The sequence below is a fragment of the Canis lupus genome, chromosome 38 (genome assembly GCF_011100685.1).
Source record: "Canis lupus familiaris isolate Mischka breed German Shepherd chromosome 38, alternate assembly UU_Cfam_GSD_1.0, whole genome shotgun sequence".
Classification (NCBI taxonomy): Eukaryota; Metazoa; Chordata; class Mammalia; order Carnivora; family Canidae; genus Canis; species Canis lupus.
Window position 1 is genome coordinate 21,105,454 of NC_049259.1, and position 18,584 is coordinate 21,124,037.

The following is an 18,584-nucleotide window of genomic DNA, read 5'->3' on the forward strand; positions in this document are numbered from 1 at the left end:
CACCCCCCTCCCAGGAAATTCTTCCTTTTACAAAATGCAAATGACAGGGGCATTCACATCCCTCAAGCCCAGCTCTGATGCAATCTGTTTCTTGAAGCCTTTCCTTATCACTCAAGTAGAAAGTGATTATTCCCTCCTGTGAATCACCATAACACGCAAGTTAATTTTCAGGTATCGAGTACATTTTTCCATCCACCCATCACACTTTTATTAAATGATGCATCTAGGCCAGACGCTGGCTTGGTGCTAGAAATACGAAAGGGAGCTGGGCACGGTTCTTCCCCTGCAAGAGCCTCATCATCTACTGGCAAAAGACCTTTTTTTAAGTGACAGTAACACACTGTACCACTTGTTTCCACAAACATTTAAAAGTACAACAGAAACCCAGAGAAAGAAATTCATGTTGTCAGACACATGGTCTTGTGCCTCAGTGATCTACTTCCTTCTAGACTAACAGTCTCAGAGAAGGAGGGACCACGACCTACTTTAGTCATCCACTGAATCACCCAGCACAGCTCCTGGCATGAGTGTTTTCACATTCGTTACATTTCCTTGAATGAACAGAAATCCCATTTCACAGGCATCCACTCTTTGATGAGAAGACAGGGCCGCCATGTTGCCAACTTGTCAGTTGAGTCCCAACCTTTATCCGTTTTGTTGACCAGAGCAAGTCATTTGACTCTAGGTTCCCCCAAATCCCAAAGGAAGAGCTAACACCCATTCTGTCACTGAAGAAAACAGGAAGGAGGTAGGGGTGGGGTGGGTGGGGCTTGGTCAGCAGAGTCCAGGACACCAGAGTAACCCTGGTGAATCAAGGTCCTGCTGTGGGTCCAAGGGGGGCCCTGGCACTCCATACTGTGACCACCAGGTACTCCTCTGCCCAGGGAGTACACATCTAATCTCTACAGGAATCCTATTGGTCTCGTTGTGAAGGCAATTTCCAGGGACTATACGTGTCTTTCTGCTTCCCCAAAGGTCACAACCCCTCTATCTGTGCTCAGTTTCTGACGTGGAACAGATATGCAAGTATGACATTTCAGTTGAGATAAAACTAGCACAAATTAGAAAAATCTCAAAGTACAACCAAGAGATTGGGACTAGACACCAAGTAGAAATCCTTTGTAGTTTCTAGACAGTGCAATTGAACCGAAGAAGAATCTTCCTCAAAATCTTAGAGATAAGGGAGACTGGCTTCTTGTACTTACACGTATGGAACCAACAGGTCGCAGAAGGGGAAAGCAGTAGAAATTTCTTTGAATTTACCTGGCTCCACTGGCACGACAGCTCCAGGGGACAACAGGTGAGGACGGGACTCTTACCTGTAGATAGGGTCCTGCATCACCAGCATCTTGCTCTCATCCCATGTCCACTCCTTTTTCTGCAATAAAAGAAGCTGTAAATGAATAAGTTAGGCTTGTCCTCCGCTACAGAACCAGGGCACACGGTGCGCTACTAATATGTATGCAAACACATGCACCAGCTCCCGGCCTGACGACTTCTAAGAGGTCTGGAGCTGAGTGCTCCAGGGAACAAGTGGCAAACGTCATGTCTGGTCTGTTCAGGTTCCTTCCAGCACTTCAAGGACAGTGTCTCTCCAGGGCACACAGGGCAGGTGGGAGCCGGGGCCACCCCAGAGGACCAGAAGCGCACTCCAAGTCACAGTTTCATGGAGCAATCACCAAGGGAAGACGCAGAGGCGATACATCACTCATCACAGAGGAGTGGGAGAAGCAGGAGGAACAAAAGGGAGGAGGCTGAGCTGTGAAGGATGCTGTCAAAAGCAAAAGGAAATGCAGCTCCCATCCTCCCTTCCTTAAAGGGGAGAACGTGGGATTCAAGCCTGGTGAGGTACCTAGTACATCTGTAGTTACCCAGGAGGACAGTCCTGCTGGCTGTGGACCTAACTCAAAGGAGATCTCCCCTGGGTTGCTGGGGATGTGGACAGGGATGGGAATGGGACGAGGGGTGGGGTGGGATTCAGGGGCCATACAAGAGATGAGGTGCTTGATGAGGTGAGTACCCCCCCCCAAGTGTGTTGAGGAAGCAGTTGGTCAGTGGCCACCACGGCTCCCAGGTCCCACCTCCAGGTGCAGGGACAGGCCCCCAGCTGGGGCCAGGGGGAGACTCTACTCAGGCCCTTCCGAGACATGAAGCAGCTTTACTCACACACAACGCTGGCAGACACGGCCACCCACCCGTGCCATCTCATCCCCCAGTTTCAATCCCAATCCAGCCCGCAGAGGTGGATTTTCCACAGGTTGACAAGCATTCAACATCAGATGCTGTTTTTACAGACAAGAAAACTCAGGCTCCGAGAACTAACTTTTCAAAAGTCGCCTCCCTAAGCGTGGCTACTCACTGCCCTGCACGATTTTAACGTACGAATGGCCCGTTTGGAGCAAACACAGAAACAAGGAGACCACATCTTTTTCTAAGTGAGAACCCTCCAGATGTATAAAGACAGCCAACCCTCTTCTTGACACCAAATCATCTCAGGCTTTGCGAACGCTCCTCGCCAGACAAGTCCCTGGCTGACCCTCTCTGGGTACCCGCATCACTTGCCAGCGTCCCCCCTCGAAACCTGGTACTCTGGCCTGAATCCCTCACTGATTTACACGTGGTGGGATCTGCAGAGGCACGTTCGTGTCTACGTTCCAGCTGTGATACCCCTCTTAGCCCAGCAAGGACGGGTTGATAGTATTTTTTAGCTGCCTTATAACCTTATAACTGGCACACATTGGGCCAGTTTCCAATGGACACACTGAGATTTTTCAGGGGCACAGCAACTCATGCCTGTTTTAAACACGCAGTATACGTGTTCGCCATGGGAATTCTCTTAAGAGCAAAATAGGATGCTTGAAATATGGTTTGATTTGGGGGCAAATTGAAATATAAATATTAAATAATTAAATGTTAAGTTCAATCACATCTCTATCTATGACCACATATGTCGCCCAAAGTCTTCAGTCAATTCAGGTAGCAATGTTCAGAAAGCACCTCTTCTCTGCTGTTGAGCCCATTCGTTTGGATTTTTATTTCAGCAGCCGTAGGTTTTAGGTTCTATTATTTCCATTTGGTTCTTCTTTCTTCTATTTCTTTGCTGAGACTTTCTAACTCTTGTGTCAAGAGTGTAACTGCTCACGGAAGTATTTTTATGACGGCTGCCTTAACAGCCTTGTCAGACAAATCCAACATCTGTCATCTCGGTATTGGCATCTCTTGACTCTTTTATTCAATTTGTTCTTTTATTCATTTTATTCATTCGAGATTTTCCTCAATTTCTGGTATGTAATTGAGTGACTTTCAATTGAAACCTGAACATTTCAGCAGATACATTTAAAAGAGATACCAGCATCCATAGAGGATATCCTGATCAAAAAAACAAACTTTTCACCTAACTTATTTTCCTTTTCTGAAAATTGGATTAAAATCTAGTCCTCTTCCTTTAAAGATTTTGCACTAATCCTTGGATGCATCCATTAACTCTGTGAAGGGATCAGAACATTATCAAGATAAGCCAAAGGGTCTGGGGTAGAGTGGACTCTCCAGTATCCTTTCTATGCCACCATCTTTCAAATAAGACCCTGTAGAGGTCCCAGCAAGGTGTCCCCCCCTAGTTTACAGCCCAGTCAAGACTAGAACCAAGTCCTAATTTGTAGACCAGTGTGGGTCCTCTGGTACAACTGAGCTTCAATGCGGCACCATGAACAGTAGGACTCAGAGGGAAGCTCCAAGGATCTCAACATTTGGATCGTTCCCTCTTGCTCTGAAATCATTTCATAACCTTCTCTTTTTCAAGTGTTTTGATGTTTTTTTCCCCCCTCTAGAACAAAAAGCACACATACAAATGACCCCTTCCTCACTTTCTACCTAGAAATAAATATTCATGGAAGGGAAAATTTTTAGGAAAAGCTTTTAATGAGAGAAGGAAAACAGGAAGAAAAACTAAGAACCTACCACCTTTGTGGGGTTATAAATCAAAGTTGGCATCAATCAGGGGATAGCAATTTATTAATGAACAATACCTACAGCCAAACTTAGTTTCACTATCTTGAGAAACACACACAGCTCCCACTTACACTTGAGGCCATTTTTTTTGTATAAATACTTAGAAATAGGGCAGCCCGGGTGGCTCAGCGGTTTAGCGCTGCCTTCAGCCCAGGGCGTGATCCTGGAGACCCAGGATCGAGTCCCATGTCGGGCTCCCTACATGGAGCCTGCTTCTCCCTCTGACTGTCTCTGCCCCCAACCCCCGTGTGTGTGTGTGTGTGTGTGTGTGTGTGTGTGTCATCTAAATAAAAATCTTAAAAAAAATAAATAAATGCTTAGAAATAAAGGTCTTGGGAGTCTTGGAGACTACATGAGGAAATTTCCAGTTTTGCTACCCACTGTCCTGAGTGGGCTGTAGTCTCCAAGTTATGCCCGAAAATGAAGACATTTCAAGTCCAGATGGGAGCCGTGAGGGGAAGCAAGGAGAGAAGAGAAGAGAGAAGACAAGAGGGAAGGACAGGGGTGAGTCCCTGAAGCTGTCAGCACCTCTTCGGGGCAAAGAGTACTTCACGGCCACATTTACCACCTACAGCCCAGGATGGCCAGCAGGACGCCCAGAGCCTCCTTCAACCGGAGGTCCAGGCTCAGGTAGGGCCTCACCCCCACCGTTGAGAGTCCACGCAGTAACGCAGTGAGGCCTGCAAGCGAGGCCCAGGGGGAGGAAGACCCGTCCCCTCACCAGCTCCGCATATAGAAAAGGAATGGGAGTGGACACGGGGTGCCCCTGGGGCGACTGGCCAGCCTGCTGCCAGACTCCCACCCTGCGCAGGTAGGTGCGTAACTCCGCCCTGCGTCCCCTTTGCACCTACCAAGGACACTCACAGAATCGTTGAGCCTTTCAGGAGGCCTCTGAGCTAGGGTTTGCTAACCTGTCTCTCTCTCTCTCTATTCCCCGTCCTTCCCTCATCAGTCTCCCCTCCGCCACCTCCTTCTTATGAATTCCTTACTCCAAGGTAATTAAAAAAGCCAACGAGATAGCGTAGCTTAACTTGAGTGAAGGCCCTGCGTCATGTTATTGGCTAGTCGAAACCTTCTGGAGAATGGAAGCTGTCCTCACAAGAACATGCCCTAAGACCTCCAATTACTGGGAGTTCAACCAAGGGCCCCAGCTGCGGTGTTCTGAACCATCGCTGTGGTGAGAGCCCTGCTTCTGGGAGGCTCCAGGCCAATGAGGAGGGTGCAGGGATGCCCGGGCAGGATGTCATTCCTGGGACACACAAGAGCCCCCCTGTCCCCCCACCCCCATCATGGCTCTGGCCCCAGAACGCCCTGATGACCTTGCCACACCTTCCTTGGAGCACCCTGCCCTCTAAGACACTGTCCCTCACCCTCCCCTCCCTTCCCTGCTCTCTCCTTCCCTTGGAATCAGACCCACAGGGAAATGTGACAGCTACCCCAGCCTCACCCAGGGCCTCCACACCTTCTCTCACAGGCATTTAATCCCGTCTTGGCATTTGCTTTTTGGAGGACCTAGAATAACACAAAGCGAGAAAGGAAAGATACAGGCAAGTCATTTTTAGCTGCTTCATTTCCTGTGCTCACAGGACCTTCTCCAGTGGATACAGGAGAGAACAGTCTTCCTTTCATTTAATAACGTTTCTATAATGCTTCCTTCATGTTATCAAAGTTGATCGCAACCTTAAAAGATAAATACTAAGACTCAGATGTTCATTCACTTCTCCCCAAGTTCACCTAGTCTGGTGGTAACGAAACCCCTGCGCCCCACGACCTCCTTGCTACTCCACATGATAGAATCAGACAATGGCAGTCTCCACCACCTGCCAGTGGTAAAGGGCTTGCAGTGTTTGCTCTTAGAAGACCACTGAATGGGGTAAGCACATCCTTTATCTAATGAGTGTGGATGGCCAGTCCTCTGCAGAAAGCTACAGCCATCCTGATATTCCAAAATCTGTGGGCAGGGAATGTGGCGTGGGAATTATTAGGTCAGAGGTAGGTCTGCCAAAAACAGGAAAGTGAGTCGGGGTAATTATCATAGCCATCCTGTCTCCCTTTAGAGCCCAGAAATGGATAGGGCATCTTTGAAGCTCTTCCCCAGGAACCCAAACGTGGAGGAAGGATTTGCACTGGCATTTTGCTTCCCAGGCACATCACAAAGTCTGTCAGCTTTACCGTGACTCCTGATCCTGGCAGCAATGGGGATGTCTCAAGAAACAACCAACACACAACACAATCTTGCAAAGGCCTTATTAACTCAGCGGGACAAGTTCTCCCAGCTTCCAGACAGAACAGGATTAGTCTGAAAATATAGCTATCCCTCATCTTCAGGTATCACCCATGGTATGGAATACACATTTCAAAACTGAAGTGCTCATAAATCCTCACACAATGTACACAATTCCTAACATGCAGGTTTTAAAACCAGCAGAAAATAAGGAGGCCTTAGCAACATAACATGGTAGAAAGAAGACTGGACAAAGTTTAGTCCTGGCCCCATCAGTAACTACGTGGGTAACCCTGGGACAGTCACTGGGCCACTCTCGTCCTCGGTTTCCAAAGTCTAATCAGCCAGGGGAGCAGACCAGATCGTTTCTGAAGTTTTTTTCTCTTGAATTCTGGTTCTATAATCCTAAGCGCCTTCTTTTCTTACCCAATGAGATCTGAGTTCTGTGTTCCCATAATGACTAACACTTTGGGCAGGAAACCAGTTTTCCTGCGATGTGATATCCTGGTGACAGAGTACAGGCCAGAGGTTCAAGATCTTGGATTGATTAATTAATTAGGCATTTTCTAAAGAGTAGCTTTTCTCCAAGCAACCTGAGGAGATGAGTATACACACAGCAACACAGTAGTGCTAAGAACCTCCTTATGTGATCAAGACAGACCCAATTCAAACCTTGACTTCACCTTTGATGGAATGTCAGGTCTTGGGCAAGTTGCTCAATCTTTTCTCACAAAATGAGCAAAAAAGAATGGCACCTACTCACAAGGTGGTTGTGACTAGTAAGTATAAGGTGCATCAAACAGGCCCGGCAAATGGCAGGTGCTCAGCATTAGCGTTAGTTAGCTACCATTGTCAGCTGTTCTCATTACCATCTTAGCATGTAATTACTTTCATGAGTGTGGTCCCTCTGGTCTTCTACTTTCCCAAACAGATGAAATAGGATTAGAGGGAAGACATGGTCCCTGCCCCTAAAGACTCAGCCCATGGGGGAAAAGAGATAAATAACTCTAATGCAGTTATGGAGGAGCTATAATAGACCTACATATGCAGACAATGTCATTAAAAATAATTTTGCTGGAAAAGATCCATGTCTAATACCCTCACGGATCCTATTCAGTTCCTTGAACATGGTAGACGCACAATGAATAGTTTTTAACGACAACGATGGAGCCTTTCTAGAATGTTAGGAGAGCCTCAGGAGATCCCAACTAAGTTACTGGTTTATAACAGAGACCACATGAAACGGAGGCCTTTCAAGTCCTTTCATAGAAAAATCCTTTGGATGAAGTTCAAGACTAATCTTTCTTATTCGGAAGTCCACTCCCTAGCAAATAGTGCTATAGTGTGATTCCAGGATTATAAGTAATCATTATTATGTGCACAGCAAAGCTAATTACGTGGGCCTGGCTGGGAGTTGAAGAAAATGTACTGATTGGGAGATGACAAAGCCACTTAATAGTGGGGTTCACACCACAAATATAAACCAAGAGTCCTAGGAATTTGAGATTCATTATCTGCTGGCATCAGTTCAAGATGACAGCATTTTTAGATGCTTCTTAATATAACCAAAAAAGATTTTTTTTTTCATCTCAGTGAGAGATGATCACAAAATATTTGGCTACTGCCTACACTGGAATCAAGCACCTGTAGACTAGGGTCTCTGAGCAAGTCCTACTCAGAATCCCACTGAAGGCCTTTGAATACCAACTTCCACTGAGGCCTTTCCAAGCCTAGGAAAGGCTCTTATTGTGTCTCTAAACGGGCAAACTGACAGGAGGAGACAGAGGGAAGGAACGTCATAGCCAAAGTAACCAACAAGACTGCATTTGATCCCATTGCTAAGTACTCAGTTCTTCCTGAATTGAGGACATCATCACAAATCACGTTCACTCGTCCAGCTAGCCAACAGCCGCACTAACTGAAAACACACCACATGGGCCAGGTGCCCGAGGAAGTGCTAGGCTTACAACAATGGCCATTGCCCATTAAAAAGTTCTTGGGAGAGCAGGGAACTCCTGTAAACACACTTCTTTCCTCCGGCCAGGAAGCATCCCACCATTCACCAGGCATAGGCAGGCAGGTGGGCCCCATCCTGCCCTAGAGGATCAGGCGGCAACAGCGCACCAACCCTCTTGGCTTCCAGAGTCTGCTTCGTCTATAGCCCAGGAGGCTCTCAAGGACCTAAGTAAGGACAGGTGCACGATATACACATCTACGAGGAGTAGCGAAGGGCATGGTTCCAGAGCTAGTGCAGAGCACTCAGTTGGCTAAGTGGAAATGATCACCTAATCCAACTCTTGAGGGACGCCTGGGTGGCTCAGCAGGTGAGCATCTGCCTTCCGCCCAGGGTATGATCCTGGAGACCCAGGATCGAGTCCCACATCGGGCTCCCTGCATGGAGCCTGCTTCTCCCTCTGCCTGTGTCTCTGTCTCTCTCTCTGTCTCTCTCATGAATAAATAAATAAAATCTTAAAAAAAAAGAAATCCAGCTCTTGAGAGCTGAAGCTCAAAGAGGCCAAATAACCTGCCCATGACCACATAGCCAGGAAGGGAAGAGCCAGGACTAGGACCTGGGTCTTCTCAGCCGTGGGCTCCTTCCAGCACGCACAGTCACCCAGTGAAGATCAAAGTGTTTGCGGGAGGAGGAGGGTCTAGTCAACATTTTGACCAACGAGGGCAGCACAGACCCTGACTAATCAGTTGCGAATGTTAGGCTGGACCGCTACCGGTGCCCATGGCAGAGTATCAGCCATGAGTTTTTCTTCACCCTCAGCTACCAGACACGAGCTCTAGTTCTTAACCTGATGAGGATGGCCATCGCCCAAACCTGCAGGCTGTTCCATTTCCATGGAGACAAGCATGGCGCGTCTCCACCTGGCCCCTCTCAATCCTATAAACAGAGAGAGACAGGCAGACCGTGAGGCAGTGTCAGCACACTCAGGTACCAGAGGCCGGTCACGTGGGAACAAAACGACGCAGGGGCTGATTGCCATGAATGTGCACACACCTGTCTGAGGCGACATCAACGAACACTGTGATTACAGGCATTACCCGAATCACAACCACGCCTGAAACGGACACCAGGAAGAGGTGGAGAAAACAAGATTGGGAAGCTTCCCGTTCCCAGGCCTGGCATCAGAAGAATCAGATCGAGGAAAGACCTGTTAGATCACCTCTTTTGTGGGCCAGCTGGAGGGGGAGCTCACAGTAGCAATTACCAGGGAGGGAGTTTCAAAATGAGTCACAAGGTCCCCCGGGGCTCCCTGGGGAAGATGCTTCTCCAGCTCAGCTCTCATTACCCAGTGGAAGGAGGCTGGCTTCTCCGCCAGGTGACACCTCAGCACACAGTGTCCTTACATATGGCACCATGTTGGGCAAAAATATTTAAGGCTCTCCAACATCAGTTTTTTGCACATGCAGTGGGGGGATGGTGCTGCACGTGGTACACGATGCATCGGGGACACACTGAGAGGGGGAAATAAGACTGTCCCCCTGAAAGGCAAAGCCACGAAGTTCCATCCTCATGGATCAAATCAGAGGTATGCTAAGTTACCTGAAAGGGACGGAACAGGCCCCAGGACAGCACCTTGAAGGGGCACCCAACTAAAAGATGATGCAGCCGGGGGTGTGCGTGCGTGGGGGCGGAGGGGAGGGCACGATTGTCAGCTAGGAGGGCACGGAGGTCAGTGCCGGAGGCAAACCCTGGCTGAGCCTGTCGATCAGACCCCAGGACAGCATGTGCCCGACAAGGCCCCTCCGAGCATCCCGGGACCCGTTCACCATGGAGCCAGAGCCCAGGAAACCCACCCGCCACACAGCGGGCCGACCTGCACCGTTACCCCGTCTCATGCTCACCGAACCCCCTCTAACAACCTGCCTTCCCACATCACTTGGCGCAGAGGAAACGGCTTCTCAGGCTCGTGAGGCTAACGTGTGAGCATCTGGCGTGGGCAACCGTGCACGGTCTCAAAGTGAATGATGCAGCCGGCGCTCCAGTGGGCACATCAGCCCCTCCTGCGCTCCGGCGGGAGAGCCGGCGGCCCGGGCTCCTACCTCCGAGACGGGGGAGCGGGAGTCGGGGGCTCTGGAGGGCTGTCGGCCTAGCACCCGGCGGGGAGCGGCTCAGTGAGAAGACTGGGTGTCGCGGAGCCTGCCCCCGTGTCCTCGAGACCTTCCCAGGAGGCCTGACCAAGGGATGCACCGAATGGGCGTGGGGGCATCTTGGAACCTGGAAGGTGCCCCCGAGCCACAACCACGACTTCATCACACAGGACGTGAGGGCCCAGAGCCACCGGTCCCCTGTCACGCGGAGGGCTGAGTGAAGCTACGTGACACACGTGACAAAAGCCGGGCAGGACTCAGGCTGGCTGCCTCTGTCGTGAGCTTGGGTTGCACTGGCCCGTGGTTTTTCCCGAGGGTACCTCTCACTTTTAAATCCACATGGTCATCATCTGGGATTTAACTGGCTTCAGCGACTCTCCTGCCCAGGGACCCTCAGGAGGACGATATTCCAAAGACTGTCATGCGGTTGCCTGTGTGCACACGCGTGGTGGGGGGGCGGGGAACAGAAGAGCCACCCCCATCCCCTATCCCCGGAGCAGGAACAAGACGGGGACTCTGGTCCCGCCGTGGAGGCTAATAAAGCCAAAACCAGTGAACCTTGTGAATTTTTATTTATTTATTTTTATTTTTTATTTATTTATTTATTTATTTTTTGAACCTTGTGAATTTTTAAAGAGTTCTTTCCACACAACATATCCTATTCGATCTTTTTCCTGTATACTCCCGACCTCATCGCCGTGCACATTCTAGAAGTACCTCCAAAGATGCTCAGGGAGCACAGGAGCACAGGTTTTGGGTCAACACACGGGAGACCCTTGTCAATGGCCATTTGTCCAGAGGAAACAAGGGGCTCCCGGAAGAAGCAGCCAAGCCCCGAGCACCGCGTGGTGTCCAACTCTCCACGAGGAGGACGAGCGCGGATTCAAACGCCTGGATCGGCAGGACGACTACCCTTCCCCTCTCAACTACTTGATTCTCCGACCTCACGTCCCCCGCGACTGTGCGCTTGTCCTCACGCTCCGTAACGCCCCCACTCAAGGTTCGCCTTCAGTCCCACCTGAACTAACAGCATCTGGGTTTGGAACCGAAGGCAGCCTGCGAGGTGCGGACGACGCTGCTGCGCGAGGTGCCACCACCAGCTCGTATAAAACAAAGCCGTCACAGATTAAAAGGGCATCAGCAGGGTCAAGAAATAGAGGAGCAAAAACACTTCTCCTGTTTGCTCAACCCTCCAAGGCCCCTTCCAGTTCTTTCCGGAAACATACGCTGGCTCCCCTCTGCCAATACGCACACCGAGCCTTTCCCAGGGGTTGCCCTCATTCTCCCACCGCACGTACAAGTGACACGCAAACAGCCACACGTCTCAGCAACACACACTCGCTTGTGTCACCCCAGCTCAGAGGAATGTCCCCCACTTAGTGGCTCAGCCCTTCCTCCGCTCCCCCCCATCCTGGCCCCAGCCCAGCCTTCCTCACACCAAACAGCAGCAGTGGACAGGCCTGGAGGGGAATATTCCAAGAAATGCACTGAAGCGATAGCACAGGACACACAGGGGGGCCGGACGCCACCTCACGGGGGACGGAGGGTCGTGCCTGGGACGGAAGGGGACAGCTGCTGACAAAGCCTCCTCATCCACTCCCTCGCCAAACGCTCTTATACTCGTCATCACTTTGAATTTCAAGTATTTCCTAAGATCAAGACTCAAAAGGTCCAGGTAAGAAAATGCAAATACGGTGGCAGGTGGGCCCTGTCGCCCATGGGACGCTGGGACACGGGGCCTTAGGGTTGACGAGGCCGCGGGCCTCTGCCTCATGTGCCTGCGCAGCTGCTGCCGCCCGACACCGGTGCTGGTCCCGGCCCCCGCTCCCCACACGAGGAAGGACGCTGTCCAGAGAGCGGCCTTGCGGGACGAGGCCCCCCACACCCCGTTTCCTGCTCCCCTTCTACCAGCTTCTGGTTCAGAGCCCCTTACCTTCTTCTTCTTCTTCAGAATCACTTTCACTCCATCCACGGAAACCATAATGCTCACCTTCTTCTTCTTGATGTTCTTGGCTTTAAACTCATACTGCAGGGGAGGGAGAGAGAGAAGCACACTCCAGTTAGGTCAGCGCCCCTGCGTGGCCCCACCCAGCTCATGACCCGGGAAAGGGGGCTGCCGACGGGTTCCTGGGGGACGGAAAGGCAGGTGGGTGTCTCGGGGTCGGCACCCGGCCACCAGGGGCAACCAGGGGACGGGTGTAAACCACTCTAATGAGATGAAGACAGAGCCTGCTTTCAAAACCTCATCAGAAACCCAGAACCTTCCCTCGGAAACTCATCCTGATGTTGAACGACCTCCACGGCCAGGTTTTCCCTGTGTCTACCCCCAAGCTGTGGAAACTCAATTCCATCTTCAATGAAGATTATGAAGAACTGGAACAGGTCTTCAACTCAGGGCTGGATTTGTTTTTCTACATCTTAAAAAATTATGAATTCTTACTCTCTATAAGCCCCAAATTCCTTTATTTGTAGGTCAGTTTCCAAGCCTACCCACAGCTCTATTAGCCTGAAAGATTCTAGAGAGTATTCTAGAAAGGTTCTAATGACACAACCCCTATGGCTGCTTCAAACATCGCCCAAGGCCACCCACGGACTCTGGCCCCCTTCCCATCCCCAGACATCTTCCATTACGTTTGCTCATTCCTAGCTATTTCTTATTCCTGTGCAGGCTGGTAAAATTCTACTTTAAGATTTTTATTTATTTATTCATGGGAGACACACAGAGAGAGGCAGAGACACAGGCAGAGGAAGAAGCAGGCTCCATGCAGGGAGCCCAACGCGGGACTCGATACTGGGTCTCCAGGACCCCGCCCTGCACTGAAGGCGGCGCTAAACCACTGAGCCACCGGGGCTGCCCAAAATTCTACATTTTTAAAAAAAGATTTTATTTGTTTGAGCATAAGCGAGCAAGAGAGCATGGAGGGAGAAGGAGAAGCAGACTCCCCACTGAGCAGGGAGCCCAACAGGGGCTCGATCCCAGGACCCTGAGATCATGACCTGAGCCGAAGGCAGACGCTTCACCGACTGAGCCCCCCAGGAGCCCCTAATTCTACATTTTCCTCACTGAGCTTCATTCTGAACACTTATCTGACTTGTTAAAACCATTTTCATCTGGTCCCCATCTCGGTAGTGACCCCCACAAATTTACCTGTCAAGCTAATGAAACATCTGGCCTACAGGCTAAACAATAAGAACACACAACCCAGAGCCAAGATCTCTACTCCAACCCACAGCCCCCCTCCTCTGGGACGTTTGATACTCAACACTCCCTCCCACCACACCGCCAGCCAAGCTCGGCGAGGCAATTCTGTGTTGACAGAAATGAACCTAATCCACCCTAATGAGATGAAAACACAACCTACTTTGAAAAAAGAAAACCTCATCAGAAATCCAGAACCTTCTATCGGCCGATCCTTTTAATGCTCCGATCTTAGGGATTCAATCTAGAGCTTCCAATCCGGTGTGCATCCGATCCCTCCCATGGAAACCTGAGCCCATCCTACTCTGTTGCCTGGTTCGGGCCGATGCCCCCTGGCTGGCGGGCTGCCTCCTACAGACCAGGACACGACCCAACTGAAGCAAGGTAGTTTTCTTTATATTGTCAGGGCAGGTTGTGGCTTGCGGCTGATTTGAGTTTCTGGTGACAGCAGCATACATTCCCCCCCCCCCCCCCCCCGACTCTGGTGGTCATTCTTCCTACCCCGTCAACAGCTGCCCTTTTTACCGAGCAGGCTTGAAGGAGAAGCAAACGACGGTATTGGGCGCCCAGGAGAAAGAAAACATCAAGCTCAGACCTTGCTTCAGAGCAAGCGTGTCTGGCAGCTCGGGAGGAGACGCGTGTTGTACGGGAGCGTGGTCAGGACAGGCCCTCAGCCATGCGACAGACCCCTCTGCAGGCAGCGGCTGTGAGCCGGCCAAGGTGACGGCGCAGCGGGCGTGCGCTTCGGGACCTGGCTGGGAGCCCCAGGGAGTCCCCGACTGTGCATCCTGCTCAGGTGCAGGGCTCCAGGAACAGAAACTACCCCGGCGGCTGGGGGGTGGGGGGCCAGCACGGGGGTCTGCGGGTGAGCCGACGCTGGCCCCGGGCCCACTGAGAGAGGTGAGCTGGCGACACTTCCCGGCCACACCTGCAGCCACCTCTGCTCACTTGGGCTTTCACACACCTTCAAGTCACTGAGCTCGGGGCTGCTCCTGCCAGCCAAAGGTGTGCAGAGGGGGCATTTCAAAGAACTCGGGCAGGAGGTAAGAGCCTAAGAGTCCCAGAAACACCAGAGAGGGATGAAACCAGCCCTGTACTGGTCAGTCCTCCATGGCTTGTCTTTGGTTTCTTCCAGAAGGCCACTCATGAGCTCCATGTATTTCCTCCTACTTTTCCAGCAATAACATCAAAGCAGCAAGCATTGGGTGGCCATGCCTCTCTCCCAGCCCTAATTTTAGAGAGCACACTGCCTGCTAAACCATCCTATATGGCCTCTATTTCCAGAAGAATCTGGCAGCTGATCATCTCTTTGGTCACCTCCCTATGGGTTGCATGGTCTCTGAGATGTTTTTAAAAACTCAAGATGCCCCCCCACCATAGCCCAGGCTGGCAAGAGGCACCCGGCCAGCACCTAGTTGTGTATCTCAAACATTATTTCTAGACTTCATGTCTTGACAAGCCAGGCCTTTTTTTTTTTAAAGACTTTATTTATTTATTCATGAGAGACACACACAGAGAGAGAGAGAGAGTCAGAGATACAGGCAGAGGAAGAAGCAGGCTCCATGCAGGGGGCCCGACGTGGGACTCGATCCCAGGTCTCCAGGATCACGCCCTGGGCTGTAGGGCTAAACCGCTGCACCACCGGGGCTGCCCATGCCAGGCCTTTTAATACCCTGATCTTAAGAGGTGAAGATGCAATGAAATGTCCTCCTTGGAATAGGACAAGAGCCTCTCATTCCATTACGGTGCACAACCTCTCCGATGGCTCTTGCAGGCTCTGTGGGCACAGGAGCTGCATGTTCAAAGCATGACCAAATGGCTGCACCGGGATCTCAGGGACGGTGACAGTGCAGGTGTCCCTCCTACAACAGCCGGTGGAATGCTCTGGAGTGCTTCGACTCAAACAGGGGGCAAGACAGGCGTGAAACAGGCCCCGTTACAGCTGCCAGTACCGCCTGAGTGCCACTGAGAAGAGCCCTGGGGCTGGACACATTCCATACCTCCTCCCCCTGCCTGGCGGTCAGGGGTCCCAAACCCTTTCCGACCGACGAGGAAGGACTCAAATTGCAGGTCTGCTGGAAACTACAGAAATCAAAGGAAATCGAGTATCTGAACACGCTTTAATATCTATTATCCCGAAACCGTTGGTTCATATGGCAATTGTGCTTCGCTCGGACAACCGTGTTATTGTGCTCACAGGTGGAGGAGAGAAGGGATGGGGGGTGGGAGAGATGATGGCAGTGACCAGGAGAACAGAGGGAGGGGGCTCACGGGGACGAGCCTCCCCTTTCCCAGGCTGTGCTGCTCCGAGGGGCAGGCCGGCTCAGGAGGAAGCATCTGTGTTCCGCAGGATAGAAATCTAGTCTGCCCAGGCCTGCCAGGGGCCGAGGAACAAACAGGCCTGCCGGTGCCATGGTCTGCGGCTCGGGCCAGCCTCCCACAAGCCCACGCCAGCTCTGGAGCCTGTGCCAACAAGCCTGGCTCTCCGTCAGCGTGGCCGGGCTGACCCAATGTATTTGCTTTGCTAGCCGGGGCCCCGCCACAAGGACAGATGAAGCCCTCCAGGACCCGACCTTGCAGGGGACAAAACAATGCAAGTCCTAGAACCCCAGCCGCTGACTAGAAGGCCCCTGGTGACGTGCCAGGGTTCGCACACAGAGTCCTGGGGCCTGGTGCTGGGCCAACGGGCGAGGCCCATGGAGGGCGGCGGGGAAGAGGGAGGGGTTCGCTGCAACAGGAGCCAGGAGGACACCACAGGGAGCGAGAGGAACCTGGCTGCAAGGCCGAGGGCGGCCAAGCAAACAGAACGTAACCTGGGTGCCCGGTGCTTCCCTGTCTCCCCTGCCACCTCCCCTGCCCCCCGACCCCAGGTGCCTCCATCCCCCACCTGGGGGTCTGCAAAGGGGAAGCAGGTGTGCAGCTAGTGGGTGAGTTCAGTGAAGACACAAGCCCTGCCTGGGCTGGAGGCGGCCTGCACACCCACAAAAGGAGGACCTTCTCAGGAGTCAGGGGGAGGGTCGGGGCTCCCCCCCCCAACATACACACAACGGTCTCTGTCCGTGACCACGTCTAACTCCCTGAAGAACCCCTGTGTTTTGTGCAGGGTCCCCAGCTCCTCAGTCACTCTGTCTCCTAACACTTGGCCTAGTGATGCACTCTCTCACTCACAACATCAGAAGCTGGCCCCGTACGTTGACTGGAAAACCCATTTTGCCCCATCCCATGCCCCAGTTCCCCCCAGTTATAAGTCAAGATGTCCAAAGGCGATTTCACTGGGAGAGGAGACTCAGTTTGCAAAAGCTGATAGCGATGCTCTTGCTAGGCCAGCCCTCGGCTCACCTTCAGCTGGGCTCACCGCCTTTCTAGAACGCTTCCTGGGGGCAATGGCAGGGAATGTAACAGTGAGTGAGCCCTGGCAGGGCCACGGGGCATCTTAACCACATGGGGCTGCTAGTGTCAGTTTCACGAGTGCAAACCCATCTCCACAACCAAACTGTAAGCACCTCGACCAAAGGCGTGGCGGGAAGTCCTTATCAGTCCGCTGCTACGGAGGCAGCAGGATACAGAACCCGGGGACTCCCAGGTCCACAGCTGCATTCCTGACCGGAGCCGAAAGGTGGCAGCGGCCCACTGTCCACTGCTGGATGGACAAACAGAACACGCCGCGACATGGATGAAGCCTGAAGACCTTTCGCTAAGTGATGTAGACTGGCACAAAGGGACGCATCCCGCAGGATCCCACTTCCAGGAGGTGCCTGATGTGTAGAGACAGAAAGACGAATGCCGGCTGTCGGGGGCCGGGGGAGGAGTTCGGGGATCGTGGGTACAGAGCTTCCATTCTGGAAGCTGGGAGAGATCTGGGGGTGGATGGTGGTGATGGTGGCACGACAATGCACGCTGTACGCGAATGCCACAGAGCTGTTTTAAAGAATGGCTGAAGTGGAAAATGTTATGTATATTTTACCACAATAAAAAGATAACAATCTGTAAACACTGGACAAAAATACACTTCTCCTCGTGGCAAGTGCACTGGGATTCTGCTTGCACATATTTCTGTCCCCTCTCCCACATGCGCGTTAAACACGCCACACTCTCCCGTGCTTCCGTTTGCTATTTCCTGTGCCTCGGATGCCCTCCCCCCACCATCTGCTTGGTAAACTCCTGCTTATCCCTGAATTATCCTGTGAGCTTCTGCGCGGCGAAGGCGTGCAGGTTCGCTTCCCGTACGCTCCCACGGGGCTGGGCCACCAGCGTGGGCACTGGAGCAATCTGTGATCACTGGGATCACTCGCCACCCATTGGTCGTTCACTTCCCCGCTAGGCCGTGCCCTCCACCCCCGACAACAAGAAACAGGACATTTTTGTATGCAAGAAAGTAGCACCAGGACACACGAGGGTGATAAAGGAGTGTCAAATAAACTAATGAAGTCAGTTGACGGTGGTTATTCACAGACCCTGAGGGAACATGACATTGTCCACGAGGATAAAATAAATATTCCAGAAGTTAATTAACAACTGAAGTTATTACAAACAACCTAGATTCCACTTTTTTTTTAATCATGAGAGATACAGAGAGAGGGAGAGACACAGACAGAGGGAGAAGCAGGTTCCCGATGTGGGGCTCGATCCTGGGACCCTGGGGGTCATGCCCTGAGCCAAAGGCAGACACTCAACCACTAAGCCACCCACGTGTCCGCCTAGATTCCATTCTATGGGCATAAGGACGTTAGGAAGATCTGACTTCCTTAATTCTTCCTTACTCCATAGCACACTGCTAAGCATCTCAATTTTTGCTTGATCCATACTTCATTTAATAAAATAATTTAGCTTCCACTATTAGTCAAGGCTGTTCCCCATCATCTGATGGCACAGTCAGAGGTAAGTCATGGGGGAATGATCCTATAGATGATGCTCTGTTCTTTGGACTTCCCTGCTTCCTTAAGTTCCAGCTTCTATGCCTGTGGAGCCAAAATCTGAGGGACAGGGTGCTCAGGTCGTCCCCGACTCTGCTGGTAGCTCAGTCCTCATACATACCAAACCATAGAAACGTGA

At 51.7% G+C, this 18,584-nt stretch overlaps 1 protein-coding gene across 1 annotated transcript in view; it reads right to left on the bottom strand.

The window, feature by feature from the left end:
* The window catches only part of LOC609484 (nitric oxide synthase 1 adaptor protein), a 264,616-nt gene that overhangs the window by 53,814 nt on the left and 192,218 nt on the right, over positions 1-18,584 (bottom strand). The window contains 2 exon segments of the mRNA XM_038586257.1: positions 1,320-1,378; positions 12,267-12,359. Coding sequence (XP_038442185.1) covers positions 1,320-1,378; positions 12,267-12,359 — 152 coding nt within the window.